Source organism: Thermobia domestica, chromosome 5 (assembly GCF_964235325.1).
Source record: "Thermobia domestica chromosome 5, izTheDome1.hap1.1, whole genome shotgun sequence".
Taxonomy (NCBI): Eukaryota; Metazoa; Arthropoda; class Insecta; order Zygentoma; family Lepismatidae; genus Thermobia; species Thermobia domestica.
In genome coordinates this window covers 247,638,714-247,658,326 of record NC_137458.1, presented here as the reverse complement: position 1 = coordinate 247,658,326, position 19,613 = coordinate 247,638,714, and the positions used below count along the sequence as shown (strand labels likewise).

The 19,613-nt window shown below is 33.9% G+C and overlaps 1 protein-coding gene across 2 annotated transcripts in view; it reads left to right on the top strand.

The window, feature by feature from the left end:
• The window catches only part of LOC145686530 (cystatin-B-like), a 29,804-nt gene extending 14,065 nt beyond the window's left edge, over positions 1–15,739 (top strand). For both annotated transcript variants that reach the window (XM_081759927.1, XM_081759928.1), the window contains one exon: positions 14,651–15,739. In XM_081759927.1, coding sequence (XP_081616053.1) covers positions 14,651–14,773 — 123 coding nt within the window. In that variant the 3' untranslated portion in view covers positions 14,774–15,739. The remainder of the gene's footprint in view (positions 1–14,650) is intronic.
• The last annotated feature ends 3,874 nt before the right edge of the window (positions 15,740–19,613 follow it).

The following is a 19,613-nucleotide window of genomic DNA, read 5'->3' as shown; positions in this document are numbered from 1 at the left end:
TATATTATTCGAGCAAAATCTTAAATTTTGACTGTGCATCCTAGAAGCATATATATAGCAAGTAAATTACTTACCTGTTAACTTATTCCAGTGGAACTGCTAAAGACTCGTCTTCCCCACTATGTTCACTATTGTCTATGTCAGTTGATATTTCGTCATTGTCTGAATCTAAGTCTTGTAAATTTATTATTATGGATTCCAAAAATTGTAAACACAAAAAATAATTCTTCGAGCTTGACTTCGTAGCATTTTTTTTTTTTTTTAATTTTAATTTTAATTTTTTTTAAAAAAGAAAACTCCACACTTGTACTCGGTTTGCTTAAAGACATTGTCAACAATAATTTTGGAGAACACACGAGCTACCACGAAGACACTGACGAATCTATTTAAGGTGAAGTTACGTTCGTACACACCAAGCCCCTTTGTTTCCTTATCAGTTAAATAACATACTCTTGAACTTGGTCTAGGTCTCACAAAAACAATCCATCTGATTCCTAAGCAAATCGATATGGTCGAGTTTGTTTTGGGTTACGATACTTTATGACACCATTCAGACGCCTGGTTCTTCTGAATCCCTGGTAGAGAAGAAAAGAGGGAATAAGTGGTCGCAGTTTGTAAGGTAGTGGAACGTTAAGGGAAAATAAATAAATAAATAGAAAACATACTGCATTTTTTGTGTTGAATAAGGAAGAATCAACAGAAAATAGTCAATCATTGTATTCCCTTCATGACAGAACAGTTCTCTTTCGATCATGCAAACAGTTAAAGCTCAGTGTCGAATCCCGTCGTAAACCTGACTTTTTTCTTTGTGTCTGTTAGGTTATCAACAACACAATATACTGCGGGTTATATAATAAATTATAGGAAACTGTCTGTGGAACTGGCGACAGAGACCATATTCACTTCGACACTTTATTCTATCTGTAGAGAAAGCAGCTCAATGAGCTCTTGAAATACAAGATCCGAGCTTACTTTTCGGAAACTGAATTAGCAGCTAAAACATGAGACTGCCTTCTGCCCTAGTTGTTCCAAAGCATTATCCCAATTTACGCTCTTTTTTGTGCAATAAAATGACGAAAAAAAATAGTGTTCAATTTAAAATGTTTGTAATAATAATAATAAAAAACTGAATTCCAGTAGCATTGGATGCAACTTAATTTGGGAAATGTACATTTATGTGAAATTAAGTTTTTTTTTTTTCTTTTCATAAAAATGAAGGTTCATTTCGTGAACTGCGTAACTTGAAGTCATAGCGGATTGAAAATTTATTTTTAAGAAACTTCATATGGACTGATTCAAAACCAGCTACTAGCTTAGACAAATTGTAGAATATCGATGTTACAGCATTTCATAAATATAATTGTTATTTGTCCTTCTTTGCTACTTTTATTTCCCCTACTTTGCTTTTCATTATCATACTGCTGTGTGATACACAAAAAATGTTTATTATTTTATGTCTACGTAAAGTAATATAATATTAATTTCTTTCGCTGTTGAGATTACGATACAAAACTTGGAAATTGCTATGTAAACTTAAATTTGTTTCGCAGTTTGGTAGCAAAAAGAAAATAATAATAACGCTGAAGATTGAGGGAAAGAGGGAGAGAGAGAGAGCCCAAAGGGATGCACAAATGCGCCATTTCAAAACTATAGTCCGCCGAAATTTGGTCGGAACTATGAAGTACAGGGTCATAACTCGAGAAGAAAATGTCGGATCACGGTCGATAAAGAACATATTGTTTATTTCGAGCCTAGATTCTATTAATATAACAGTGGCTGTGGAACAGGGACAGCAACACTGCTAGCTTTGAAGTATTGTCCATCCCATTACATCGAAGAATAAATAGTGCCGTGTGTCCCTTAACTTCTCGGTGTTACTTTTAAATTATACCCGGATATTGTTCTATTTTTAGTATTATAATAATAATGACAATCTGTCAAATTTTAATATGGATTAGAATGTTTAAAAAATGCAAGGTTTAGATAACATAAACACAATAACAGTTTTGACTGTGATCATTTGTAAGAGGCCACTGGTTCATTTTATTTTAAAAGTTAATCTTCATAATAATTTACACGCCTTGTATCACTTTCTTAACTGTCGTTTAATATTTGATCACTTGTAAGCGTACATAATCGACTTTTCTACACAAGATGTCTACGTATTAGTACAGTTATTTTTGTCGTTACTATAGAAACATCAACACTTATTATTGTTACTGATTACCTAAATAATAATCTCTATATATCTTTCTTTCTCTTTTATACATTATAATGTTCACATAATTCGCTTCTGATCCCCTTTCTGATAATAGGCACAGATTGCCAATGAAACATACAACGTTAGCGTTGTACATTTTACAAAAGGGAGAGATGGCAGTCTCTATATGTTTCTCAACGTTATGATTTTCCAGTTCTTTCATTTGATAATTTGACAATATGCTTACATTATCATTATTTTTTTTTTCAATGCTAAATATTTATTAGCTACATTTATCTATGTTAATATTGCCGATATCCATGCGTGTAAATTTACTTTTCTTACGGGACGTCCTAAGTCAGTTTGATCTAGATCTCCAGGTTACAGTCTTGGTTCGGTTAAAATCTGACATATAGGTTGAACCGTATCTGGAAGACTTTTATCAAAATACTCACAACTTATTAGTTTTGTAGAAAAGTTCAGATTATGTCTTAAAAACTTTTAATGCCAAAAGTTTTTTTTTTTTTTTTTTGTTTGTTTGTTTGTTTTGTTTTGTAAATCTGGTATTGAAAATTTAATTCTTGAAAAGTGGCAATACCTCCGCTAACAACTTTGATGTAGACTCAATAAATGTATATTATGTCATCTTCGCGTGTACCGCACAATTCATATTACTGTGACTGAAGGTTGAAAAAAAAAAGTCACCGGATAGTAGTATATATGTAAAAATCCTGTGGTACAAAAGAGATAGGTGCTATCCAAACTAAGTTACCAGTATATGCACTACATAGGCAACCTTCCCCCAATATGTGGCAAAATTTTGTCTTGTTTTACTAGCTCACAGTAAATTAAAGAAAAAGAGAGAGAAATAATTGTGGAATACTAGGTTAATCAAAATAAAACCAGACTAAATTAATAAAAACATCAAATCAATACACTTGTGTACCAATCCATTTTTATCATTTCTACCATCAGAGGAACTCCCGTTGATTTTTTCTGTTTTAATAGTCTTTTGAGTACCTGCAATTCAATCTAATTGTTACAAATCAAGTTAAAACGGCAACCGTACAACTTCATCTGTAGGAACAGAGAAAAAACCTATTGTGACGGCGAGGATAAGAGAATATGGCGATCTTATTTGCAGCTAAAGCGATTTTGTTAGGAGGGAGCAGCTGCCTATTACATTTTCGTGATAGAACAACAGGTGTCTTTCCTTTCACTGTTCAGGCCTTTTTCAATAAATATCCCCTGTCATCCGCCTGAAATAATCACAGTGAAGCACCATATTGACTGACAGACCAGAGGGACGTATTCTCTGCACATAATTTTCTAAATGCCAAGTACAATGATCAGCATTGTGTCCATTACTGAAAGAACGTTTCTGATTCTGAGGGTTGCCCTGGGTTTTTCGCCAGAAGCTTCACAAAGCATTTGAATCATCTTTACTTCCGATTTTCCCAATAATATCCAAAATTTTACGTTCGATCCCTTGTATCACGGCTGGCGAAATCAGAGCCTGTTACAAATGTTTACAAAAGAAGAAGCTCAAATTGACTTTATTGCTTACATTGAAACTTACTTACCTAACTAATAAAATTCCAGGTAATTCCTCTTAGCGTCACATGACATCATAGACATTGTGAATGAAGTTTTGCCAAGGGCCGTTGCTTTTTGATTAGTCTGGCTTTCACCTATTTATTAACCTTATATAATTTTTGCCTATACACTCATTTTATGTACAAAACTGATCGATTCGATTACTGATTTTGTGGAATTCCACACTTGCCTTTTTCTTTATGTTACTGATGAAATGGTTTTCACTAAAAATCACACTTTTCACTAACTATTATTAACACTTATTTCTATGATTTTGTACATTTGTATTATTTATTATACGTTTAAACTATTCTAATTGTTTCTAACTACGTGCAGGTTAAATGTCTTTAAATCTACTTTTCAAACTAGAAGTGCTTCTTGTGGCCAAATACAACTTTCAAAGTGTAATGATTTTCCAAAATTTCTTCGTGTAGTCCCGTGTTGGTTCCTGAAATAAAGGTAGCACCGGCTCTTCACTGTAGAAATTCTATAGAAAGAAAGAAAGAAAAGAAAAGAAACAAGTTTGAATACTGTTTAAATATTGTTAATCATGTTATCCCATCTGTGGTCAAGGTTGCCTCTATGTAAATTAAGTTTGGGCCCTTTATTCCTAATGAAAAGTAACTCAAAAACATTTCTTTCAGTGGTGTTTGAATAAGGGTATAAAACGGAAGTAAAGTTAACTTTTTTGGCCTCTTTCCTCTAGATGTCTCGATAAGCCGGACGTAGTGAGTTCTTCGCCCTTAGCGTCTCTGACATGCTCTTTGACTCCAATGAAAATGTTTCTATAAGTCATGCCTATACTCGCACAAAATGCTGTAAGTCCCTGATGACGCTAACTTATTCCTGCAATACTTTTATATGTTGATAAAGAATTTGCAAAATTGGTGCCAGATTTTGCCGAGAAATTAACTCGAAAAGTACTGCCTCTCGAGCTTTTCTGAAATTCCTACCCATAGGGATTATACATTTTTTGTTGAATTTCCTGTTGTTAACTTGTCTATTGAAACTTCCATTTTTCCATTTTTCAAGAGTATGCAGGCCAAAACTATATTTCCTTTAAATCACAAGTATGTTGAGGTGTTTTTGATTTTTTTTTTTCTTCTGTAGAATACCAGAAGGTTGTAGAAAGACATTTTTTCAAACATTCTCGTTTATAAAATGTGAATGTGCCGGATCTTTGTGAACGATAACAATATGAGGCTTTTTCTTTCTGAAGACTGAGTTTTAGAATTTGTTCTTCCTGTATAGTGAGTGTCTACAACATTAAGACCGTTTGCTGACTCTTTTTCTGTAGTAAATGTTATGCTTTTATAAATAGCATTAAATTCTTTAAGTAGATCGGAAAAATGAGTTACTCTGTTTATAGATGATCAAATGATCTTATTACGTTATGAACTGTGTAATGCTGGAATTACATTATGAACTTTCTTCTGCCAAGTTCGAATTTCGTGGTTTCGCTTCAAGAAATAGCAGAAAAGCGCACAATGTTCTTATTCTACGTCGTTTTTAAGCATTCTGTGCAGTGACAAAATAATAATTGTTTCCACCTTTCGTAAATATTGTTTGTACTAGTGCAAATTTGGTCACTTATACAACGTTTTCTGCGTTTATAAGGTGTCCAAGTTACTAATATGATTACTTAGCCATTGACTTTGGTTTAAATAACCTAGAAGGCGTATTTTTCTGTGGTAGATAGTGTTTCGAGGACTAAACAGTTTCTCGCCCTTGTACATAATCATCCACTTTCAACAACTTAGAAGCAAAATTTATAACTTAATTAGTTAAGAAGCGTAAATCTTTTCACATCGCACCATGACAGTAGATCATCGAAACTAGCAATTTATCTTCGTTTAAAGGGCGGTAAAAGATGAGTATTTTCAACTATTTTGATATGCGTGCAGTATCATCACTAAGCAGTTATATTAAGTTAATTTTTACCGAATTGATTTGATTTACCAAAACTGCTCTATATATTTACCCTGTGTGTCAACATGTCTGTCCGGGAGACATAAAATCTCTAGAAATACGGTAATTCATTGATCACCATCAATTTTGACCAAGATGTAGAAGGTCAAAAGGTAAGAATAGAGGTCGTTGATGGAAGTGATATTGAACTGGAAGTGGTATAAATAAACCATTTCAGGCTTTAACAAAGAATAGAGGTCGTTGATGGAAGTGATGTTGAACCGGAAGTGGTACAAATAAATCATTTCAGGCTTTAACAAAGGATAGAGGTCGTTGATGGAAGTGATATTGAACCGGAAGTGGTACAAATAAATCATTTCAGGCTTTAACAAAGAATAGAGGTCGTTGATGGAAGTGATGTTGAACCGGAAGTGGTACAAATAAATCATTTCGGGCTTTAACAAAGAATAGAGGTCGTTGATGGAAGTGATATTAAACCGGAAGTGGTACAAATAAATCATTTCAGGCTTTAACAAAGAATAGAGGTCGTTGATGGAAGTGATATTGAACCGGAAGTGGTACAAATAAATCATTTCAGGCTTTAACAAAGAATAGAGGTCGTTGATGGAAGTGATATTGAACCGGAAGTGGTACAAATAAATCATTTCAGGCTTTAACAAAGAATAGAGGTCGTTGATGGAAGTGATATTGAACCGGAAGTGGTACAAATAAACCATTTCAGGCTTTAACATTAATCACCATAGAGCAAAAACAATAGTATATAGCAAGAAGCGGTTTCTGCAATCGATTAAGCGTCCCAAGAAAATCTTCCAATAAATCCTTTCTATGAATATGGTTTTCTGAAACAGAATAATTGAAGAACTTCTATTTACCATATTTACAGTACTGATTTGGAGAAAATTATCCCCTGAAAGTACGAAATTTGATGGTACTAAAATCTTCAAATAGTAAGCCGTTTTCTAATAATTTGTTGTTGCAATTGAACCTTTGGTCTTACTTGACTCGCCTAAGCTGAGAGTTATAGTATCTATACATTAAATGGAAATAACTAGTGACTATCGTCCTACATCATTAGTACCAATTATATCAAAAGTTTTTGAACAATGTATTATTAATCCACAAGAGCCTTATTATTAATCCACTTTGAAAAAGATAAAATGCACACCTCATAGGTTGGATTTAGACCTGGCCTTTCCACGATTAAGACTGTGGAAAATATAGTGTCACGATATTAGATAGCTTTGAAGGTATTTTTATGTGTGTGAGACAATGTTAAACTTAATAAAACATTCGATATGGTGTCACATGATATAGTAGTCGAAACATATTACGAGGCACATTTCAAAGAAGAGGGCCAATATTTGTAGGAAAAAAAAAAAAAAAAGAAATGTTAAGAGAAATTTATTGTAATTGATATACAAGTACATACTTTGGTTATTTTTCGACGTAGTGAACATGAACCCTCTATATAAAGATCTGCCGCCTGAGAGTGCAGCCAGTGCAGAACTGATGTCTTGAGCACTTATTTGAAATGCTTTGATGCAAGCTACTTACTTTTTCAGGTAAAGAAAAAGAAAGAAATCGCTGGGGGCAGTGTTGGAGCTGTAAGGGGGATGATTAAATAGTTCTCATCAAAATCTTTGAATTGTCTCAACAGTATGAGCAGCTGTGTATTGGCGGGTGTTAACATGGATCAGAAGAATTTCAGAGCATAGCATTCCTCTCCACTGATTTTGGATGGCACGTCGCAAATTATTCAGTGTTTGGAATACACATCTGCTGTAAGTGTTCGTGCTAATTCAGAGAATTCTACAAGAATTACACCCTTTTGGTCCCAAAACACGATTCTCATAATTTTATTAATTGATGGTGTTTGTTTGATTTTTCCTTAATGAGAACCAGAGTGCCGCTGTTGCATTGACTATTGCTTTGACCGTCCAGTGGCGAACGATATTCAGGTTTTGTACCCCGTCACTATGCGAGAAAAGAGGTAATCCCTATTCTCCCTCCTCATCGGGCCAAAAAAAATCACGTGTGGCTGTCATTCTTTGCTCTTTCTGAGCGTGTCATCATTTTTAGTACTCACCTCGCACACAGTTTATGATAACCCAGCTTGTCAGTCACAATTCCATGCACTGTTTTCGCTTGTCAGTCACAATTCGATGCACTGTTTTCGCAGACACTTCTGGAAACTCTTTGGCGAGTTCAGTTATTGTGAACCGGCGATTGGATCGCACTTTCTCTTTAACGCGTCCTAGCAGATTCTCCGTCTGAAGACAGTGCCTTCCGCTACGCTTATCGTCATGAACATTTGAACGCTCTTCCCGAAATTCTCCGCATCATTGCCTGATCTTCCCTTCACTCATTACTGTCGGTCCGTAAATGACACACAATTTATGCTACATTCTGTCCTTTGTCGTTTAGAAATCGTATGACAGATCTCACTTTACATTTGGCGGGATTTGTATTACGGCAGCCATTTCACTGTGCTGCTACTCGCACGTACACAATTTCACTCGAACTATTTTCTCTCTGTTGCAAGCACAGAATTACTAGGGCATACTCTTGCGCAATTTCACGTCATCAGTGTTGCCAACTCCGCGTATAAACTTGTCGTCGAATTTTTTTTTTTTTTTTTTTTTTTTTTTTTTTACATGTGCGTCATATTGTGGTATTGGGGGAACTGAGTTACCATTAATTAAGTCTTCTCTTAGTAATAGGCTACAAGCTGTTCATATTACAATGTTTTTTTGTTTTTTTTTCCTGTAACAGCAGAGGTACACCAGGGATATGTGTCGGAGCCGTTATTTTGTGTGTATATATATGCGAAAGATTTCCCAAGTTTTTTTAAGAAATCTGTCATATGCTGACGAGACAGTTCTTCTAAGTGCAGATAAGAGTTTATCATGTTAAAATTGAAAACACCGAAATATTGGAAATGTCATTGGTATGGTTAAAATAATAATAATATAATAAAACTTAATGAATCTAAAGTAGAAACTATATATTATTATCTTAATAATCATATAATTAAGGTTGAAACTATTAGGAATGTATATCTACACCCAGAGCTAAACTGGAATGTGCATACTGAAAATTTTTGCAGGACACTAGAGTATTATTTTTAATACGCCAACTAAGAACAACAATTAAGTAAACAGTACTTCGTACAGGATTTTATGCTTTTTATTATTATTATTATTATTATTGGTGCTGAAACTGTGCTTAAATTGCAGAAGAAAGTCATAAAAACAATAAAAGACTTAAAGATCACGACAATACCCCCTATGTATTGTTATAGTTGTCTTATCATGACAAAGAAAATAATGGTAATATTGGACAACAGTATTCTTCCATATAATACTAAAAATAAAAATGAATTAAATATTCTTCATATTAGAGTAAGTATAACACTTAAGTTATAAGTATATTGGCATGAAACAGTATAACATTTTGCCAGCACATATACAAATGATCTTTTAACTATTTTGAAAAGCGTTAGAAATCTTTTCTTGTAAGTAATTTTATTCAATATAAAGAGTATCGAGGAATTTTAAGGAAGATGTACATTGTAACTTCTTTTTTCTTTTGTATATGACTGTTCAAATGCTGACGCTGTCTGTTACAACAAAGGACGTTTAATGTCAATAAAATATTCTGTTCTACTCTTTCAGCTCTTCCACGAGTCTTGGTCATGGAGGATAAAAATCTCGAGAGAGAGAGAGTGAAAAGCTATAAATAAATTTAGGAATTTTATTTGGAACCAGATGTGAAACTTGAATTGAAAATTCGTTACTTTCCTTTTAAAATAGCTAAGATTTAACATAGATAAATGTTACTGAAGTGAAGTTTCTACTGTTCAACTCGATTGACATTTGTGTGTGCGTCCATCTGTTTCATGATAGCTCTTGTAAAACTTATGCGATTTAGATGACACTTTGTATATCTTCCTTGCACTTGCAGAAATAATCGTAGTATTCGGGGTTGCAATATATCAAGTAGAAGAGAATAAAATGCACCCCACTCTACAAGTTTATACACGTACAGGCAGGACAGTTTTCCGCTATAAACCAAGTAATTTTTTTTTTTCGATTATGACAAAACATTATGCGTACCGTATTTTCTTTGTGAATTCTTCTTCCCTCGCAATTTCAAAAGTTCCACGATAATTTTCGTTAAAAATTGTTCGATTTTGGCGTAATATGTCATACATTTTTCTTCGAGTGTTCCCAGCCATTCCATCTGCAGGAAAGAATAAAGTAGTGGATTTAACCTTCCTACACTCCCCCTTCCCCCGCGCCGATTTCATATAGAGTTCCGCGATAATTTTTTAGAAAATATATTCAATTTTGACAAAATGCAATGTAAATTTTCTTTGATTCTTTTTTGTAATCCGCAATGCTTGGGACTGAAATCAGTGAAGAATTCAGCCCTTCTATGTGGAATGGATTACTGACCCCCTCCTCTCATTTAAAAAATGTATTCCACGATAATTTCCGTTACAACTGTTCGATTTTGGTGTAATATGTCGTACAACTTCTTCAAGGATTCACAATCATTTACTCTCCATGAATCTCAAATAAGTAAAGGATAAAGTAGTGGTATTATGTGCCCCTGATTACGATGATGATTATTATTATTTAACTTGGTCAGTTTTGATACAATATTGTGTATATTTTCTTTGACTCTTTTCGTGAATGAGTGATGAATTTAGCTCTCTAATGTGATATGGATTACCTTCTCCCCCACTTAAATTAAAAAATATAAACCAAGTTATCTTTCGTAAAAATATTAGATTTTCATGGGATATGGCGTATACTTTTCGAGGCTTCACAAACATTCTTCCTGCTTGAAGCTAAAAGCAATTGAAAACGAGGGAGGGAACTTCCTGCTCAAAGAGTTTTAAAATATATATACGTTCTGTAAGTTCCGTAAATATTATTGGATTTTAACATAATATGATGTATATCTTCATTGAAGTTTTTACGTAATCCCTTTTCTTGCATTTAAAGTCGTCAAAAATGTTATATCTTCCATAAAAAGTGTAATTTTATTGAATATGATCTAATGTTTTGTTTAGAATTTCCAGTGATCTCAATTGCTGCAGTTGAAATGGACCAATAATGAAGAAACGTGTTTTCTCAGTTTTATAAAACATATTTTCCCGAATATTTATCAAACGTAGTCAGACTTCTAGAGAACATTTTGTGTGTTTTGTCGGAGATAGTTACTCGGACTTGATAGTTTGTTGGACTTACTCCTATAGTTTTGGGTTGAAATTAATGAGAAAGAGGATCGCTTGCTTCAGCAATGCACAGCACCAATAGTATATATTTCCTTAACTAAACTTCGTACGCGCCTGTTGTTTAGCAGTTGCTGATGTTTTCAGTGGGAAGTCCCATCTTCCTCAGAGATATTTTGTTAAAGGATCTGCAGTAAACATCACCTCACATGGCATGCAGTATTGTGGTATAGACGTTTTCTTCTATAGCACGAGAATAGATGCCATGTAGTGGTATAAGCTTGCTGTAGATTAGGGTTGTCAGATTTTACTTTTTGCCATAATTTTTACGTTGTTTCTGGTACGTTTTACATTATACAATTTTGTTTTCCTCGTGAAACGTTTTCTTCCTTTTGTTTAGACAATTAAAACTTACTGTATTTGTGGACAATTTTAAAATGTTTTTTTATAAGTTAATACTTTTTTTTATATTTATTTTTCTATTTTTTTGTTTAAATTAAAGAAAATGATTTCTTATACACTGTTAACAACGTAACCCAATAATGTTACTTAATATTCAGACAGTACGCTTATATCTCATATCTAACTGGCACCCCAACGTTATTTTTAAGAACAATTTGGTTTTAGTCTTTGTCTGTCAAGACTGTCTCGATCCTATCGCAGTTTCGATCGATTGTGATATACTGATGTCAGATACAGAAAGTACTTCGAACTAATAAAAGCAGAATTCCAAATGGCTGTGAATTTGATATTTACTGCAACAGTTTTTTGAACGTATGAAAAAGGATATGGGACTATTGAGAGATGCAAAGTATTTATTAAAATACATTTAAAAGGCAACAAAGATTTGTATATTATACTTAGTTGGTTGGATTTCAGTTTAACATCCAAGTCAGCACCGAAGGTATATGAGACGACGACCTACAACTTAACGTTGGATCCGAACCACATGAGCTGTCACTGGAAATTGTGTGTTTATGTGCTGCACTTATTTTTAAGGAAACTGTCCCAGTTTCCAATTAAAATTATTCTGTTGCTATGTGAAACCATATATGTCGTTTTGTTATATGTAAATTTTGAATATTACGTATGTTCCTTTTTTCTCCTAAAAATCGTAAAGTAGTTCGCCCCCCCCCCCCCTTGGAAAACGCTGGCAACCCTACAGTAGATGCTTTAAGAAAATGTCGCTGAAGAAGATGGATGTTACCATTGAAAATTTCGGCCGTTACTAAATAACAGATCTATACTAGGAATAATCGAAGCGAATATTTACAATAATGTGTCAGTTTAGTTCTTCATAAATTGTGGAAATAAACCGATTATATAAGTGCTCGGCAGTTACTCTACAGATGTGCATTCATTGATATACAGAAAGTGAAAATGTACACTACTAAACCAAGAATCAAATCCTGGTCTCGTGTTTGCCATGCTGTTGTGTTAACTGCTACTCTACCTAGTCCGTTTACTCTTAAGGTTGGATGCTGTGATAAGATTAAGATAGTGGTTGAGTACCAACTAAAAGAGTGATAGAATGCGTGGCTGTTCAGGGTGCGAACTAAGCAACACAGTGGTTAACACATCAGCATGGTAAGCAGGATACCCGGGTTCTATTCTCGATCCAGTTGTACAGTTCGTAGATAAAGGTTGGCTAAATAGTAAATGGGATACAGCGATTTAAAAAGAATACATTGCAAATTGACAAAATAAAAATATCAACATGAGTTCGCAACTTTCACTTCCCAAAATAAAGAATACTTACTTACGTAGTATCCGGCACTACAGCCCGGTGTGGGACCTGTCTCCTCAGCGATCTGCCTCCATCCTTTTTTGTTGCTGGTTCTCTCGCTCCATCCTCTCAATTTCGTCACCTTCAAGACCTCTTCATATCATCAAAATCTCACTCCTTCTCACTTTCATGACTTTCCAAGTCCTCTTCACATCATCAAACCATCTCTGTTTTAGTTTCTTTCTTCTTCTTCTTCTTCCTGTATACAGCTTCCCTTTATATAGATTTTTTTGGCATCGACGTGTCTTCCATCCTTTACAGGTGACCTGAATTCTCTGTGCTTGATATGCCTTGCAATATCCTTCTTCTTATATCTAAGACCTGATTGTACCTTATGCGCCAGTTTTCATCTTGCCTTACTGGTCCATAGATTTTCCTTAGCATCTTCCTCTCGATCGTTTTCAGCCTTTTTTTTTTTTTTTTTTTTAACCGATATCTGTGCCTCACATGTCACTACAGGTCTCAAGTATTTTGTAACCCAAAATAAATACGTAACATAATCTTGCCATTTCACGTCGAGGTACATAATTACTTGACGAACGAACTTCAACAGTGCTTAAGACAAGATGATTTTGCGGGATTAAATTCCCGATGGGAACTCCTTTGGTTGGGATCTCACGTTAATCTGAATTTCCTCGGGGCTATATGGTTAGCATCCCACGCGCCTCTTGCATGGGAGAGTTGAGTTTGATTCCCGGTAAGAGATTATGTGGTTAGAGTCCCATGTTAAGCTGTAGATCCGCATTTTATATTGCTTCGGTGTTGAAAGGGGCACAAAACCCTAAATCAACCAACCTACGTTAAGTTGTAGGTCTACGTTTCATGTAGCATTACTGCTAAATGGGCAACTCCAATCAAACCAGCCAACCAAAATGTTTCTGTGCTATTCTCCCCTAGTTAATTTGTGCCTTTTTATATCCTAAATGATCTTATTAGCATCACGTTGTGGAACTTATCATATTGTACTACTAGTGTGTACGTCTGTAACTTCGCCCTATAACTCTTGAATGAAATCGAATTTTTGAATTCTGTCTTTTGCAATAGATAACTAGAGCAATTATCTCAACCAAATTCGTTAATGGAGGCCATCCATTAACATCTTCAAGGATAACGGTGACTATCCATATCCCATTTTCTACTGTTGAAACAAAGTTCTAGAAGTTACACATCGCACCGTTCGATGACAGCAAAATACCTTTAGCTGTTGACATCTACAGATGAAATTGAAACTTCGCGGGATCCTCGTTACTGCCTAGTAGATTTTATTTGTTTTCTTTTTATTCTTATTTTTATCCCTTTTGACTAGTGATCACCAGTCGATCACGAGCTACTAGTAGCTCGCGGGGACATTGTCAGTAGATCGCGTTAACGCTCCGGTTAGCTAATCTTGATTCCTCCACTGAGCTGACACTGACGAAAACAACTGCTTGCTTCTCCGCGCAACCACTGTTGTCAGCCTTATCTTACAGTTTATTTTATACGCATGGGGTTGTGCACTTTATGTTTTTTCATGTGTATATTGAAAATTTGCTAACTTGGATAGTTTGATTATATATTTACTAGACATGTAAGTTTATAGGCAATAAACAAATGTATTTTTTTTTTTAAGTTGTTAGTTCTTTTGGTTGGTAGCTCACAGTAGGATTTAGAAACGGAACGGTAGCTCAAAAGTTTCATAAGTTTGGCAACCACTGCTTTTGATTCAAGGCTTTAAGGAGGGGCAGAAAGCTTTAAAGAATAAATTATTGTTCTGGAATTATAGTTTGAAGTAAATGTGATGATCGATAATGTTTGAATGTGTCCTCTATATTTAGTTATAAGATTAGTTGGAAGATAAATATTTTGTAGACTTCTTTGTCTAATCGTATCTCGTTTTTGTTTTGTATTTCATATTAAGGTTCACATTGGTGACAACAAATTCGTCCATCTTCGAATTTATAAAGATCTACAGAAGCAGGTGTCACTCCATGGAGTGCAAGAAGAGAAGACTGAACAGGATGAAATTGAATACTTCCAGTAACTTTCTTTTAATTTTTCCTTCCAGTAACTTTCCAGTAATTTTCTTTTAGTTCGTTTGTATCTAAAAGAAAATTTAAGATAAAAATAAGATAATATGCTTGAACATGTAACTGTGTTATTTTTGTTACTCTTTGGTTTGGTATTTTTATATTCGTCAATAAAGTTGAAGCGAAATATCAATGAAATGTATATTCTTTTTGTGTTTATTACCGGAAAGGAAATGGAAAAAATAATACTGTATACTCAAGGTTTTTAAGGTCTTACTTTGCTTGTAGAATGAATCTCGTGTACCAATTGAAACATAGGAATTCTGATAAATTTAAATCAAAGATATACTTTATTTAGGTAATCAGTTAGAAATTTTGTAAGTGAATTTAAAGATAATTAAAGAAATAAATAAAACTGAAGTGGATGAATGTATATCCGGTAGTTAAATGCCAAATAAGGAAACTACAATTGTGTAGTGTATATATATATATATATATATATATATATATCAGATTATTATTCTGTTGTAATTGCATTTTGGGATATCGCTGGAAGCTCTGTTGATTTCGAAAATTTTTGCAGTTATCACGCTTTCGGTTTTGAAGTGGAGTTTTGCGTTTCGTTTCTTTTAGTGTTCACTTTAGTGTAAGTCTCCCAAAGTTCAAAGAAACAATTTTTTAACTATATATGTATATATTCAAATTTTTATTATAAGATCAAAAATTGTTTAATATGTTGTTTGTTTACATAATAAACTAAGTCGTTCAATGTAAAAGTGTGTATGTAATATTAAGATTTGTATACAATTATTTTTCTATGTTCTACATTATAAAAATGTGTTATCTGGTCACAATGTATCGTACGACCTGGTTTTCTGTAACATTTGTGTGAAAAATCTCAAAGATTTGAATGGAATTAAGAAATGATTAAATGCAACCAGTATTCATAGTCAACTTAGTACTTAAAAAAGAAAGAAAAAGTGTCAAAGGAATACTACGTATTTTATATTTTTTTTTTCTAAGAAGGTAACAAATATTTATCTATTGTTACAGCAAACGTCAAGAATCAATAATAAACGATGTACACATCTTTATTGATGACTCTTACAATAGAAGCCGCTTTATAATTTTCGTATATGTGTCTACACATCGTCAATAGCAGTGAGAGAATTTATTTTCTTAGTGCTCCCGAAGATATGTACAAATAAGCGGACGATATTATGGAATCACCAATAAATATGTGTATGCCTTTATCTATTTTTGCACTCTATTTGTATGAGTTTATGAATAAAGGTAATAAAAAGATTCAGAATGTAATATAATGTGTATGTTATATGTATCATACTATTAAATAATTTTCTCTTGAAATAAATTGATTGCAATCTGAACTCTAAATGCGGTATCAAGAACCTCAAAAAGTATAATTTTGACCTCGTGTGTGTGTGCTCACGCGAAATGCACCAACTTCTATTTATTGTATAAACTGAAAGCAGCATGTTAAGGTTATCATATCCTTTGTGTATGTTCTGTGAGACTCAAAACATAATTAACTATCCATGTTCTTCAGCTTAATGATCGTAGGGCTCTGAACAATTCGTACAAAGGAAAAGATGTGTGCAAAATTTGTTTCCTTTTTACACAGATCCCGAGCATTTTCTACGTAGATACTTAAGTTGCTAAATTTCTAGGAGAAAGACTGTGTGTGAATGGCTAAAACTTTCTTACTCGTACTCAATACTTTTATATACCACCTGATAAAAAGTGAGTCAAAAGTAGGGTTAGGTACGGATTTGGTGCATTTTCAGTGTGTTCATCACGTTCTCAATTCTCTAGAACTATTAACGAATCCTGGCACAATCATGTTTACACATTCCACAATGTGTGGCTTCTGAAGGTTCTTAACTGATTAGACCAGCGCCCTTAAATAAACTCAAAGAAATCCAGCGGTGTTAAATCTGGAGACCGCGTGACCATTGAATGAAGACACGATGACCCATTCATAAGTAAGAAAACTGGACATCCAACCATCCACGCAGTGCCGTGGAAAATCAGCGCCCTGGGCTAGAGTATACAATGGCACCCCTATCTTTTTTTTCTTTTGTCTCTCTCCCGAATTTTGTGCCCCCTTACTTCTTCGCCCGGGGCCGTCGCCTCGCTTCCCCCACCACCACCACCACGCATGGTACTGCATCCACAAGCAATTAACTCAATGAGTAAGAGACCGTCCTGTTGAAGCATTGCTGGGAAATCGCCAGCTTCATTTAACATACTGGAGAACATTACAAAATATTTGTAATAATCCGCAGTAAGAGTACCTTTTATAAAATACTGGCCAGTTATTCTCTACTCCAAATCCCGCAAGACACCATTATTTTATCCCCTCCCTACATTTTCGAAGGATTTGTCCAGTGAGGCTTTATATCATTTTAGTCCCTCCAGTTTTGTACGATATCTTCTCATATTAAGGTAAAACAACGTTTCATCATTGAACAAAACAATGATGCGAAGTCATGGCTTGTACAGATAGAGTCAGTTCCTACAGAATTGTAGGTGACAGTCAGGGTCATCTTCACTGAGGTGTTGCCACATCTTGATCTTTGTGGATGCTACATCTCCTTGTGCGGAATAGAACATATTCGATTAGCTTACGCTGTGTTCCATTGACAAATGTTGGATGTTCGTTGGGCTTTTGCACATAGTTGATAAAACACTGATGGTTGATGTCCCTACATATGAGGCAATCTTAAGTCTTCCACTACATGGCATTTCGTGCGAGTTATCAATCTTCTTAAATTACTCTACGAATTTCGCCACTGTGTTGTGCGTGATTGGTGCCATATTATGCCAGATTATTTTTCTGCTCTACCTGCAGACTAACTGGAGAAAAATCACGTTCAGCATCTTCCGTCATTAATTGAAGCGAAAAATTAAGAAATTCTTATGTAAATGATTTTTTGCTCACCATTTAGATTTCACAAGGTAAAGGTTGGCTAAATAAATAAAAAAAAAAAAGGAAACAGTGATTAATAGTCATGAAATACAAAAACAATAAAAAAAATTAACCGACATGATTTGCAACGTTTACTTGTTAATAAAACATTGCTTTATGAAATAGAAAAAGAAATGTTAGAGTCGTTTTCGAGATAATAGAAAATTTTGATTTTTACATTCAGTAAATTACTCTTATTTTGGGGGTATGAAGGAAATTGGAAAAACGTTCCTAAACTTAAAATTTAGAATTTAATCTCGATAGTTAAATTTTATGGCCTCTGGACTAGAGTAACCAGATTCTGACAAGCGAAAAGTAGGACACCAGTATAATAGTATATGATAACCTACTGTGTCGGCAATACGCATCTCCTTAACGTTAACCTTACTTAATCATTCATTTTTGTTTTAAAAAAGAAGAAGAAGAAGAAGAAAGGTACTCAACAAAAATATTGAAGGAATCAAAACAACTCGAAATACTTTCATGAGTGACAAATACAAGATTGATGAAACAATTTAAAACAATTTAATGGAGTAACATAAAGGAGTAATTTCAATGAAAAAGAAAAGTTAAGAATATTGAAGCTTAAAATTTTAATTGAACATAAAAATGCAGGTTTTTTATCCATTACTTTGCATTTTTTTAAAAAATTATTTTTTATTAATATGTGACATATGTTTGCCAGCTAAACATCAAGATAGTGCTTGGTGCCATATTTTTCGTTTGAAGCTATAGCGCGCAGAAACTTGGTGTTTTACAAAATCATGTCATGGAATTCACTATAGGTACAATTATAGTTACAGGTGTAATAGTCACACTTTCCAACTGAAATTTTTCATCAGTCCATAAAGTATTCATTATAGAAAAAAAAAAAAAAAAAAACTTCTTAGTTGGAGTATTTGTAACAGGAGGCACATAAAGAACTATACAATATCACATTCTTGGGAATATGAAATTGATTTTTTTTTTTTTTTTCAAAATGCCTGAATGATTCACTCCATCTTAAATCTATTCTCAATTAAGAAGTCTTCCATTTTGTTTTCTTCAGAAGTAGTATACTTCTTTATATTTGTAAACTCGTCAAATAGGTAGGAATTTTTTGTTTCTTTTCCTGACAATTTATTATTGTACTTCAAGCTGCTCTGGACATTATCCCATTCAATTACAGAATTAGTCTTATCCAATTTTTTGTTAATGTCTGCGAAGGTTGTGGACCACTGCTCAATATACTCAATATAAGATCAATGAAACGAACACATATATTTCTTAAAATTCGATACACATACTACCATAATTTCTTCAAGATTCTTTTTTAAGTTTTGACTGAACTACAAGAAGGTAAAAAGCACAATAATATTTGTCAATTTTGCTTTTGTGGTTCGGATTTTACGTTGAGCGGTAGGTCCACGCCTCACTGCTGAAAAGGACGTTAAACTCCAAACCAAACCAATGCTGAATCTTCAACTATCGAAACATATTGCCCCTCAAGAAAATGAACAAGATCACTAAAAACTTAATGCCTCGCTCTGGATAAAATAAAACCGTATTTCAGACAAAGGATCATTGAAAAACATTTCAATGATTGTGGGACACTTATCATATGGCAGAAAATACGATTTTGAGGCTGCATAAAATTTAAGTATACGTTCTATAATTGACAACAACAACAACAACAAAAGCCATTTAGTTTTATTGAAAGAAAGGAGTAGTTTCGGGTACTCGACTTCCACGAACTCACTAAATTTACGCAATGTAACTTTACGTACAGTATATGTAAAAGTACGAATATATTTTCTGAACCACACTATCTACGCAAGCTGGTAAACAGTCTAGAGCAGTTTGTATACAGTTATTTATTCATCATG